At 31.9% G+C, this 14140-nt stretch overlaps 1 protein-coding gene across 1 annotated transcript in view; it reads right to left on the reverse strand.

The window, feature by feature from the left end:
* LOC127712470 (lactase/phlorizin hydrolase-like) overlaps positions 1 to 14140 on the reverse strand; it is a 113787-nt gene that overhangs the window by 25643 nt on the left and 74004 nt on the right. Inside the window, exons 22-29 of the mRNA XM_052218913.1 lie at positions 13742 to 13984; positions 13345 to 13474; positions 11409 to 11593; positions 10187 to 10537; positions 8906 to 9033; positions 5333 to 5593; positions 2914 to 3097; positions 291 to 533 (exon numbers count right to left, since the gene is read on the reverse strand). Of these exons, the coding sequence (XP_052074873.1) occupies positions 291 to 533; positions 2914 to 3097; positions 5333 to 5593; positions 8906 to 9033; positions 10187 to 10537; positions 11409 to 11593; positions 13345 to 13474; positions 13742 to 13984 (1725 nt within the window). The remainder of the gene's footprint in view (positions 1 to 290; positions 534 to 2913; positions 3098 to 5332; positions 5594 to 8905; positions 9034 to 10186; positions 10538 to 11408; positions 11594 to 13344; positions 13475 to 13741; positions 13985 to 14140) is intronic.

Consider the following 14140-nt stretch of genomic DNA (forward strand, 5'->3'; position numbering starts at 1 on the left):
ATCACTTTGAACTTTTATATAATGAGAACTTTCAAATGTTACAGGAATTCAGCACTTCAAGATAAAAGCTTTACCTCTGATAATCAGGACAGCTCAATAAATCATGCTGTAGGATTGAAACATGAATAGGTTAGAAAAATTACATTTTATGGACCTCTAATTTTTCTATTTAAAAGACTAGTTGGAGATTTGATTGAATAATGACTACAAATGTCAAGCAATTCAAGTAGTGTCTGTATAACTGAAATTTTATGAATAAATATAGGAATTCAAAAATGATTATGTGTTACCTTTTATATATCTTTTTTCGTAATCACTGAATGCTGGCAGACGACTTGTATTGTAATTTTGATGTATACTCTTATTAGCAATCTTGACCTTCATGGCCTCTGGATAGTCCCCATTCAAATAGACTGGATTTGCATACTGTCCTAGCCAAAACTGGTTCCCTAGTTCTGAGGCTTCAAGGTCGTCTGGATTATTTTTGTCCTTTGGTTCATGCCAATCAAAGTTCAATGTTATTCCAATTTTACCTGATAATACCAGAATTGTTATGGAATAAATAAACATTAACATGATTAAAGATATGCATTTTTCCTTTCAAAGGACAAAACAATAGTATTTGACATATCTTGCCTAGAAAATATAGAATAAAAGCATAAAAGTTGATCCCTAACAAAATTCACAAACCAACTTATACCTTAAACAATTAATTATAAGACTTCTCCACAAAACATGACTCCTTTAAAATGTCATACAGTTATATACAATGAATAACAGTATCAGTTAATGGAAAGAAAGTCATCAGGCATGTTTTACCTAATGAAGTATTTGAATTTCAAAATATAAATTTGCTTAAAGATAATGATAGAAATAAAAAAAGATCCCTCAATAAATGTCTTTAATCACTTATCAAAAGCCCCCTTTATTTCCCCTAAAGAAAAAAGAGGATTCTCCCCCTTAAACACTGGTTGGTTATTTTCAGCTAAGTATTTCACAAATGACTGTGAACGTATTTCTTATAATGCTTTGTGTCTTACTGAACAATATTACCTAATTTACTAATTTATATCATTACTGGCTTTGATTGCAGAGTTAAATTTATAGACAGAGCACTTTAAAAATGTATATCTTAAAATTTTCAAATGTGTCTAAGTTTTACTTTGTTCAAGGTAGGAATTTTATCACAAACTTTACCAAACATGAACATTTCATTGTCCATTTAAATGAACTGTACCAAGTTATAAAACACAAATAATGTACACAGCCAAGATTTAACTGCATAATCTAAAGCCAAAACCGTGAACATGACATGAAAATAACCCGACATACATTATCCCAATCCTTCAGGAGAACCTTATTTCAATTCCAGGTCTGATGCAAGTTTTGAACCCAAAAGGAATTTTTAAGTTTTCAATTCTGAGTTTATATCCATACATACTTTCAACCCCACCACATTTTATATGGGCCTGTCCTAAGTCAGGAGTCTGTAGTTCAGTGGTTGTTGTTGGTTCATGTCTGTCATATTTGTTTTTCATAAATTGTTTTGTTATAAATTAGGTCATTTGTTTTCTCAATTGAATTGTTTCCTATTTTTCATGTTTGGGACTTTTATAGCCAACTATACGGTATAGATTTTTTCATTGTTGAAGGCCGTAAGGTTGCCTTTAATTACTTACATCCACTTCATTTGAACTTTTGTGGATAGTTGTCTCATTAGCAATCATACCACATCTCAGAATTTGAACTTGAAAAGTATCATTTTCCTTCCAAATTGTCTTGTACTTCGAACTTCAACACATCAGAGTTAAATCGTGAGCTTTTTTTTCTTTAAGGGACTTAGATATATAACCAAGATTTCGAATCCAGCAAGTCATCAGAGTTAGAAAGGCTTTTGACAAACAGGAATTTTATGGGACTGACAAAATACCTAGAATTATCTGATTTTTTCAACATAACCCAGTTCAACAAAACAAGGTTCTACTGTACCGTAATCGGCCTTATATAGTTCACACTGGTACATTGTCAACACCCCCCTTCTTGTCACAATAATTCAGGTAAAAAACCTTTTTGTAACTGGTCGAAAATGTCTTATGAAACTCCGGTAATTTCAAATCGTGTGTGATCGTTTGCAGTATTTTCATGGAAAAACCCTTTTTCCATCATTGAGTTAAAGTTAAAATGCTTGTAATTGGTTCTATGACACTTCACGAGTGTTAAAATAAGTCAAAATCACAAAAAAAAAAACAATTGAGGAACTTGTGTTCGTTTTAACCGGAAGTTCGAATAGCACATGTCAATTGGAAAAAAAATATGGTGAGATTGTACGGAAAATAGTTAATAGATATAGAATACTACTTTTAAAGTAAAACAGTTCCATGCTTAAGTTAAATAATGTTTAACATATCCATCACATTAACGAAACACATGCATCAGTATGAAACACCAAAATGAAACGAATAACCAATTACATTTTGTAGTTTATACATCGTTATGCATAAGCTGGTTCCCAGCTTACTTACACACTTTTTTTGTTCCGTTAAATTCAAGCGGATGGCAGTTTATTTTATGCATGTAGTGAAAAGAAACGAGAAATTTGTAATGCAGCATTTAATTTTGAAATTTATTAGTTAATATTAGATTTTGAATAAAAATTGCATATTAATATGGATTAGGTAAATTATTAGTTTTGAAAATGATAAGAGTGCCCTCTACAATTTCAATAACAAACATGGCGGAATGTAAACAAACCTTGTGAAATTGAGATTTTCTCTTTTTTCTTGCTTATCGTACTCTATAATCTTCACCCCTGTATGACAGGTTCAATTTTGGAGAATAAAACCGTGGACTATACAAGCCTGAATTCGGTACTACAAATAAAGCTTAAAACATATGGCATTACAGTGCAGGTACCTTTCTGAAGAGATCTGAATTCCTCATCATAGATATGGTAAGCTCTGGCATGGGCCTTGATAAGATTATGAGCTGCCTGATACATAAAAGTTCCCGGTCCTATAATGCCTGGAGCCATGTGCCCATCACCATAACCTTGTGTAGCTACAACACGAGGCTCATTTAATGTAATCCAGAATTTTACCTGAAAAATTAAAGGAACACTTTCAAAACCTTCAAAAATGGAAATATCTGTGTATGTTTTTTTAAATATTATATATAAATAAGCAGTATTTTTTGTGTTCTTGAAAGTATCAATCTAAAAATCTTAAATGAAAAAATTAATTTGCGTTTGACATAAAAATATTTTCCCGCAAAAACAAAGAATAAGGCAGTATTTCTAGGGGAAAAAGTCATGTTCTTGGCACATTCAGAACTTCAAAATGCACAACTGAATAAGGTTTAATGCAAGTCTGTTTGTCCTATTCAATTGTTTAATGTAGGAAATTTTGAGATCAAAGATTATTTCCATGAGAACAAGATCAATGTAGGATCTGGACCTGTGTCGTTGCATGCAATTCATTGAGGTTACATGTATACTGAGGCATAACTGATCATTCAATTCTATAGAAGACAAGAAAAGTTTGATAAAATTTTTCCTTGCATAACAAGTGATGAAAAATTTCAAACTATCGTCGAACAGGAAGTGGTTATACAACAGATGTAAAAATTGTTACCATCCCACAACTCAACATTATCAAGCTCTTGACCAAATATAAAATCATTCCCTTCTATAAGCTTATAAGCTAGATGAAAATTTTCCTTGTATAGTGAGTCCTGTAAAATTTATAAATTATCGACAAACAAGAAGTGGCTGCACAGCTTATGTAAAAATTGCTTACACTGTACAACTCATCATTATCAAGCTGCAGACCAAATATAAAATTATTCCCTATCATAGAAGTCAAGAAAAGCTTGACAAAAATTTGTGTACCAAAGAAAGACGGAGTGGAGTGGTTATTAAACCTGCTTTCACCTTTAGCACGCAGGTAAAAAGATTATATATGAAAAAGCAAAGGGGATTAACTCATTGTTTTGCACAACTAGGATGTATTTAGAAATGTTGTCAAATTATGTTAAATTTGTTGAAAATAGCAAAAATTAGGCATTCACAACTTTAGACAGATAGATTTTGTTAAGTTATTAATTTTTTTTTCAATTTTTACCAAATATGTGTTTTTTAAGCCCCACTGGCAAAGCTGACCTTTGATGGTAGTCTAGCTATTTCTTCTATGTATCTTTTGATAACAAAGTTTAATAAGTATTTTATACATCTTGTGCTTTCAAAATTTAAACTCTAGTATTTCTGCATAAAGTTTAATACAAGAAGGCACTTCAAATACATCAAGTTTAGAATATTTGATTTTTATCCAAATAACAGCAATTCTTCTAAAGCTATGATCTTATGTTTCACAATACATAGAGTCTAAAACAATGATTTGAAACTAAATTCCATTGCATTGTAAACCAAGAGATTGTGTAACCAAAAACTTTTGTGAAAGTAAGAACCACCAAGAATGTGTCCATAGTACACGGATGCCCCACTATCATTTTCCATGTTCAGTGGACCGTGAAATTGGGGTCAAAACTCTAATTTGGCATTAAAATTAGAAAGATCATATCATAGGGAACATGTGTACTAAGTTTCAAGTTGATTGGACTTCAACTTCATCAAAAACTACCTTGACCAAAAACTTTAACCTAAAGCGGGACAGACAGACGAACGGACAGACAAACGAACGAACGGACGCTCAGACTGAAAAACATAATGCCCCTCTACTATCGTAGGTGGGGCATAAAAACATGATCTCCTCTAGCATGTCCAGGAGAGGACAAACCAAGATGTACTGTTAGCTATTGCTCCCTTTGTATATACCAGCAAACAGGAAGTGTAATTTCAAAGGAAAACAATAAAGAGGTATGGCATAACCAGATGAAGGTTGGTGTCACTGTGTTTCTGAGGTAAATGCCAAATATATGTTACAGACTGATGGATACACAGGACAGATGGACAGAGGTTAACCAGTATACATATTTTTGGAGTGGGAGCCTATTTATTTTAAGAAATAAATCAACAGATAAGAAAGGTTTGAATTTGCTAAGCTACAATTTATTATCTCAAAATTGAAAATGTAGACTTGTTGGAAAATTATACAGATTTTAATATTAAACATTATGAAAATGCCATGTTCTTTTTGCATTTATTTACATTTTCTCCTGTGGAGATTAATTGCTGCATATATATGAATCATTTTTTTGTTGTTGAAGTTGGTACATATAAAAACTCTAGCAATGAAATATGGGAGATTCTACAAATATTTCCTGATTTACATTGCAAATATTTCTGGTTACATTTTTTCCAGTTTGTAGATCCACCTACCCTATCTCCAAATTCTCTGAAGCATATCCTAGCATATTCTCCAAACAAGTCCTGCATACTGTCACTCAGCCAGCCATTATACTTGTCCTGTAAAGCCTGTGGCAGGTCCCAGTGATATAATGTCACCATTGGTGTGATTCCTGCTGCAAGAAGACCGTCTATTAGGTTGTTGTAGTACTGAATACCAAGTTTGTTTATTGTTTTTGTGGTGCCATCTGGTAAAATTCTTGGCCAAGAGATTGAGAGTCTGTAATGAGTGACCTAAAATTGGAATGTAACATTGATTATTATGATAGCAATTTTAATCCATCTTGATTATTACCGGTATATATTTATTCTTGTCCTTATATTTTTTTAATAAAATGCTTCGCTGGGGCGCAGCTTGATACGACCGCAGAGGTCGAACCCTGAACAGTTGGGGCAAGTATGGACACAACATTCAAGCTTGATACAGCTCTGAATTTGGATTGTTATTAAATATTTGACACAGCATAGGTTTCTGACACAGAAAGAATGTGGTCTAAGAACTTGAATTTTTTTAATTTACCTATTATGGTCCAATGTCCAAAATCAAAATACATGGTTAGATTCAGCATATCAAAGAATCCAAAGAATTCAATTTTTGATGAAATCAAACAAATTTTAATTTTGGACCCTTTTGACCTCAATATGAACCAATTTGATGACGGGGCCCAAAAATCAAAATACATGGTTAGATTCAGCTTATCAAAGAATCCAAAGAATTCAATTTTTGATGAAATCAAACAAAGTTTAATTTTGGACCCTTTCGACCTCAATGTGGACCAATTTGATGACGGGGCCCAAAAATCAAAATACATGGTTAGATTCAGCATATCAAAGAATCCAAAGAATTCAATTTTTGATGAAATCAAACAAAGTTTAATTTTGGACCCTTTTGACCTCAATATGAACCAATTTGATAGCGGGGCCCACAAATAAAAAATCTAAATTCATGGTTAGATTCAGCATATCAAAGAACCCCATATATTGAATTTTTGTTGAAATAAAAAAAAGTTTAATTTTGGACCCCAACTTGGACAAACTTGAAAACTGGGCCCATAATCAAAAATCTAAACACATGTTTAGATTCAGCATATCAAAGAACCCCAAGAATTCAATTTTTGCTAAAATCAAACTAAGTTTAATTTTGGACCCTTTGGACCTTAATGTAGACCAATTTAAAAGACGGGACTTAAAATTAAAAATCTAAATACACGGTTAGATTTGGAATATCAAAGAACCCCAATAATTCAATTTTTGATGAAATCAAACAAAGTTTAATTTGGTCCCTTTTGACCTCAATATGAACCAATTTGATAGCGGGTCCCACAAATAAAAAATCTAAATACATGGTTAGATTCAGCATATCAAAGAACCTCATATATTCAATTTTTGTTGAAATCAAACAAAGTTTAATTTTGGACCCCAATTTGGACCAACTTGAAAACTGGGCCCATAATCAAAAATCTAAATACATGTTTAGATTCAGCATATCAAAGAACCCCATATATTCAATTTTTGTTGAAATCAAACAAAGTTTAAATACTGGACCCTATCTTGGACCAACTTGAAAACTGGGCCAATAATCAAAAATCTAAACACATGTTTAGATTCAGCATATCAAAGAACCCCAAGAATTCAATTTTTGTTAAAATCAAACTAAGTTTAATTTTGGACCCTTTGGACCTTAATGTAGACCAAATTAAAAAACGGGACCCAAAATTAAAAATCTAAATACACGGTTAGATTTGTAATATCAAAGAACCCCAATAATTCAATTTTAGATGAAATCAAACAAAGTTTAATTTTGGACCCTTTTGACCTCAATATGAACCAATTTGATAGCAGGGCCCACAAATAAAAAATCTAAATACATGGTTAGATTCAGCATATCAAAGAACCCCATATATTCAATTTTTGTTGAAATCAAACAAAGTTTAATTTTGGACCCCAATTTTGACCAACTTGAAAACAGGGCCAAAAATCAAAAATCTAAATACATGTTTAGATTCAGCATATCAAAGAACCTCATATATTCAATTTTTGCTAAATTCAAACAAAGTTTAATTTTGGACCCTTTGGACCTTAATGTAGACCAATTTGAAAACTGGACCCAAAATTAAAAATCTAAATACACTGTTAGATTCGGCATAACAAATATATAAATGTGATCAAAGATTTTACAAATCTAATGCGCCATGCTGTGCAATTAAAGATTACTTCTTGAAATTTTTCAATATTTGAAATTTGAAAAAAAAATAATATTTGAAGAATAATTCTTTTTAATTTCTGAAATCTGAAATGAGAAAAAATTGACCCCCCACAATTTTTTTTTATCCCCCCCCCCCACCTTTTTTCCCCCAAAAAATTCTTTCCCTCAAGATATGGTCATAATCTCAATTCAAATTTCCAATGGAGTTGGCAACCATAATTACCCATTTAAATTTACCATAGTGCTAACTTAATCTATTTTATAATAGAATTAAAAATATAGTGTCAAATCTTTTATATGGATTTTTTTGTAAAAAAAAAAGATGCAACATTTGCAGATATTTTTACTGGTCTTCCTTTATAAATATGCATTTCTTTAAACATAATTTAAAAGCAGTGTAAGGGAAGTAACCAAAGCGTTGTATTTGGATTACCTCCCTTACACTGTTTTAAATTATCTTTATTGTTCATTAACCATTACTTTATACATAATTTAAAAGCAGTGTAAGGGAGATAATTTCAATGATGTATTTGATTTATCTCCCTTACACTGCTTTAAATTATGTTTTGTACTAAAGTATTTGTCCATTAACCAGGACAACCTTGTTTTTCCCCCTTTTTTGCCCTTAATTCCTAAACGGTTTGAGCCATAACCCCCCCAAAGCAAATCCTAACCATCCCTTTGTGGTATGGAAACTTGTAGTATAATTTCAGAGAGATCCATACACTGTTGCACAGTTATTGTCTGGAAACTAGAAAATGCTTATTTTTGGCCCCTTTTTGGCCCCTAATTCCTTAACTGTTGGTACCATAACCCCCAAAATCAATCCCAACCTTCCTTTTGTGGTATTTAACCTTATGGTCAAATTTCAAAAAGATCCATTCACTTAAACTAAAGTTAGAGTGCGAAAACCAATGTGTCTTCGGACGACGACGACGACGACGACGACGCCGGACGACGACGACGACGACGACGACGACGCCAACGTCATACCAATATACGACCACAAAATTTTTTTGCGGTCGTATAAAAACTAAGCTGATACTTTGGTTTATATAGGATGAATTAAAAGAGATACTATGTCAATGTCAATATATCTTTTTCAGAAATTTTACGAAGAAAAGACTGATACATATTCATGAAATAGTTTCAGAATTGGCTTTTCTTTGATGTTTTATCTACATACATTGTGATCCTAAACAGTCTGATATTTATTTTGTAATATTTAAAATCATAAATAGGTATAAACAAATATCAAGTTTAATGTTCAAATTTCTGAGAAAAATTAGGCAAAAATGCCTTTATCGATCCCTGTTTGTGTCCAATAAAAGTTTACAAACCTTCATATCTTTCATTAACTTGATATCATCATGATATTTATGATAGCTATCACAAGCTACGTCTCCTGTAGCATTGTTTTCTATTTTACCATTGTGTGAATGAGTATCCCATATACTTGGTCCTTTACCTAAAATAAAGCATATGCTATTGTGAGATACTCAGTGCAAGAAATGCTAAAAGATATTCTCACTTGATTTATCCTTTTCCTGACCTGTTGACTATATTTATTTAATCAACGTGTTTCATTTGATCTCAGTTCTTCATTGGTTAAAATTTGATTATGACTTCAAATTTTCTTGCTTTCCTCTGAAATTCCTATTGTGACGTCATGAAAAAAGGCAACCATGCCTGATGACGTCACGTAGAAAGAACACATCTTTTTGCAGGTCGTTCGAAAAGAAGGATAAGATTGTCTGGATATCGTCTAAAAACCATTAGAGAAACAGATTCCACCACTAAATCTCATGCAATACGATATTTATCCACTCTTGACAGTTAAATTTTAAATATTTAAAACGGTCGGCAAGCCTCATTTTTTAAATTTGAAAATTTAACTGTCTCGAGTGGATAAATATCGTATCACACTCGATGCAGTGGTAGAATCAATATTAACATGGCTTATTTGACACTGTTGTATTGGCAAACAATTACCATTATGTAGTAAACAGCATCACAGTATAGACCTTCTATATGGTCAACCTTATGTCACAGTAAACATTGTAAAGACCATATAGCAAAATTTTGGGTAAATTGTTAATTGGAAAATGAGATAACCAGCTGATGGCCTGTATCTTACCTTAAGAGACTGACAGCATATTTTAATTGATTTGGTTCAACCTCATAGTCTCCTGCACTCAAGGTAAGTTTCAACAAGTGAGGTACTGATACATGTAAAATCAAGTTGATATCAAAATAAAGTTCCTGACAATGGCTTTGTTTGCTTAATTGACAGTTTCGGATAATTAAAGTGAATTATTTTCTTTGACGTCATTTGAGTTGTTACACTGGGCCATTAACTGTATAGCAGAAACTACACCCTATCGATTTGATGAAGATAAGTCTCAAATTGATTTAAAGGAAACAACCACAAACTTGATTTTGTTTGAATATGTCCTTCTACATAATGAAAAAGAACACACAAAGTTTCCATCATGTTTTGCCAGGCCAATTTTTTATATAAAAGTTTACCAGGGATGATTCAGATAAAAGGACTATTGAAGCACAAAGTTCAACTTTGATGTAATAAAAAAGCTTTAGCTTGAAATTAACAGTCACTTTACCATCTAAATTCCAAGCTCCTTCTACTTGGTAAGCAGCTGTGGCTGAACTCCAGGCAAAATCATCAGGGAAAGTTCCATAATAGAAATCATCCATCATTGGTAGACTGTTAGGGTCTCTTGGACGTGAGATTGTAGTATATGGAGGTCTATCATCAGGTCTGAAGAAGCCATTATCTATTATCAAATCTCTAAAAAATCTAGCAGATGCTTTTGGTGTTCTTGGTCTCTCTGGGTCACTGTAGTTGATATAATGAAGTCCAAATCTCTCTGAATAACCTTGCAACCATTCAAAGTTATCCATTAAGGACCATGCAGTATACCCTCTAACATCCACATCATCCAATCGGATTGCTAAAATAAAAATTAGAAAAACTGTTCTTCCAACATTCAGTCAACAGGTAATGCTACTGTACAATGGACCAATTGTGGGGGATTGTAGAAATTTCATTGTTTTTATGTTATGATTGCTATAGACGTAATTAACAAGAACACTAAGACTTTGTTACATAATTTAAACATGGAGGTTGAATTTCTAAATTAGTCCTGGCATAAAGTTTGTGACTAGAAATTCTTATAAAAGAATTGATAGATAAAATTTGAAAAAGTCAATATATCTGGTAAAATCTATATAGAACAATACATTATGTAAAAATTACAGAACAATTAAATACAAAAGACTAATTATCACAAGATCTGCTCTAGATTCATGCTTTTGTTTGACAGCTGTTTTCCATTCATTTGATGTGTCTGAGCTTTTGATTTTGTCATTTGATAAAGGACTTTCCAATTTGAATTTTCCTTGAAGTTCAGTATTTTTGTTATTTTACTTTGTAATATATTGAATTATGGTTTGATAATTATGGAATTCCAAATCATATAAAATTTGTAAAAATTGAAAAAGATTTTTCATGGAGGAAAAAAGGCATTGTGAATCAAAAAGGTGTACTAAAATACATGTGAAATTTTATAAAGTTGAACAACATGCAAGATAGAAATTATAGCCTTATATATTGATAGTTCTACCAACACCAAAAGAAAAAGTTGCTCATTCACTAACTTTCTAAAATGAGATAAGACTGGCCCTGGGTATAAAACAAAAGTTCGCATTTGATTTATAATCAATATGTCTAAAATTTGAACAACAAAGGGACTGAATATTTATAGGAATTGAAATCCCATAAAATAGTAAGAAATCAACGATATATCAAATATGTCTTAATACCTTTCAGGACATTATTTATGTAATGTTTATAAAAATATATTCTGTGATCATCTTGAAGACTGCCATTTTTGTCTGACACTCCATTTTCAGTGATATAAATAGGAGCATTGCCATACTTGTTCCTGATCCAGGTCAAAGCTTTCCTTAGACCCCAAGGAGTGAACTTCAACCATGAAGATCCAGATCTAAAATAAACATGAAAATCTTGTATTCCTTCTAATTTCCCTTCATTCCTAATGTGCAAGCTCACTCAAAATAGTTAAATTATGTTTCAATGCTTTAATCCTAACATCACCCTTCTTTTAAATAAATACTTTTGATTCATTTATTGTGAAAGAAATGAAACTTTTCCACAGAATCACTTTCTCTTGGTCAAGGTATTTAAACTTTTGTAAGTTTACTTGTCCCATTGTATAAATACAATAGCTATTGTTCTCTGTGTAGTTTATTCACTGGGGCCTTTAAATTTCTTCTAAGAGAAATCCACCACTCATTGATTAATTTACCTAAAGAAAAAATTCTCTTCTAAGTAGATGAAAATACATGTATCAACTCACAAAACTGCATGTGATGTTGTATTTACTCAATATCAATAATAAATTTTCAATCTGTTCAATATAAACACTGATTCAAATATTAAAAGATAATTTCTGACAAGATTTTCAACATTGCTCCTATTGAAATTTGTTTTTTGTGTGTTTGACAAATACAAACTGGAAAATGACAATGTTTAGATCAAGGCCTTCTTAAATGTTTTTTATGACTAAACAAACACAAAAAAAAACGCAAATTTCAATTGGAACAATGCAAAAAAATTGTCAGATATCAGCTTTTTATGATTTTATTTTTATAGACAAAAATCTATGTTGCTTTGTTGATCTTGTATTGCTGATAATTATTTTCTATTTACAGTTTATCTCTATCTTTTTTAGTCTTGCTCAAAACACAAAAAAGGTAAAAAAAAATCATCATTTAAGGGAAATCACTCCTACAAAGGGTCTACTAATAATTGCAGCAAAACTTGACTTAATTGTAGATCTTGATAATTGCTGATAATTTTTGCTATTCAAAGTGTCTATCTGTCTTTTATAGTTTTCAAGATAATAAGCAAAAACGCTAAACATTGGTAAAAATCATCATTACAGATCAAGAACTCCAATAAGGAGCCATCTGACAATTTCTGCTTTGTACACTTATTTGTAGGGTTGTCTTGCTGATCATTTTGCTATTTAAAGTTTCTATCCATCTATTATAGTTTTTAAGATACTGGAAAAAATTGTCATTTAAGGGCAACAACTCCAAGAAGTAGTCTTCTGACAATCTAGATGTAAATAGACAGCAGGTAGATCTCAACATTCTGTACATTTCTGCTACTGTCCTATTTTCACTTTTCATAGAGGTTTTCGAGATAATAGACAAAACTTTTACCCCTATGCTCTATTTATAGCCATGACAGCCGTGTTGGTTGGCAGGCAGGGACATTCAACACATTTTTAAACTAGATGCAATGATGATTGTGGCCAAGTTTGATTACATTTGGCCTAGTAGTTTCTGAGGAGACGATCTTAATGGACGACGACAACAGACGTCAAGTGATGGCAAAAGCTAAGACAGGCCCTTTGGGCCAGGTGAGCTAAAAACTGAAAATTAATATAATTAAGATAACCTACGATAATGCATTAGTCACCTGTAATGACATGGATTGTGTGAACAAGTCATGTAATCACTTGAAAATGTGTGTATTATACAGGAAAAGCATGTGAGTTCGCCACTATGGCAAGTAATCTAATTTGTTCATTTCCTTATATTCTGTATATATATATTAAAATACAATGTTTTGGCATTGACTCTTTGAAGTAGATTACATTTTTCATCAATGAGCTATGTAAATGAACTAGTATAATTATTTATCACATAAGACCACAATAAAACATACCCTAGCCATGATGGGTCCTTTGTAAATGTCAAATCTGTGTCATCATAGTAGTTTATATCATAGGTTGGATTAGCCTTATGTGTGACCACATTGGATGTATAAAAGTTCAGTCCTATGAAGTCAGCTGTGCCTATCAATAACAATAAAATTAAACATGTTTGAATTTTATTTACTAAACAAGGACTTTAGCAGTGTTTATTAGTTTTAAGAGGTTGAACTACTTTCATATCTATAAGCTTCCTGTGTTGTATGATTTTGTAGCCTCAATTAAAACCGATGTCAACTTTATGCTTCATATTTCAGATAAGCATTATAAAGTTCATAACAAATGAAAAGTGGATACAGCTTGATGTCTCCGTGAATTTATATTTCTTTTTGGGAATCTTAAGAAATCTACCTTTTATGAAGCTTTTCTCATAGTTGCTAAAACTTGGAAGGCGGCTTTCTTTCAAATTCTGGTGGCGACTATGGCTTCCAATTTTGTCCCTCATCACCTTTGGATAATCTCCTGTTAGGAATATTGGATCCCCAAACCATCCAAAGAAGAAGTCATTTCCAATTTCTGAGGCTTCCAAGTCACTGGGGTCAGACCTGTTCTTTGGTTCATGCCAATCAAAGTTCATTGTGACCCCGATCTTTCCTAACAAGAAAATAATTTAACAGTCAAAATAAAACTATTATAAGGGTATTTCTTAATAAAATGTACTGACAAAATACTACAACCTGAAAAAAAAATTGTTCTATCTTGAATAACTTTGAAACATCTTCAATGAGTTTATGCGTTGTTACTGTTGCA

The sequence above is a fragment of the Mytilus californianus genome, unplaced genomic scaffold (assembly GCF_021869535.1).
Source record: "Mytilus californianus isolate M0D057914Y unplaced genomic scaffold, xbMytCali1.0.p SCAF_8, whole genome shotgun sequence".
Taxonomy (NCBI): Eukaryota; Metazoa; Mollusca; class Bivalvia; order Mytilida; family Mytilidae; genus Mytilus; species Mytilus californianus.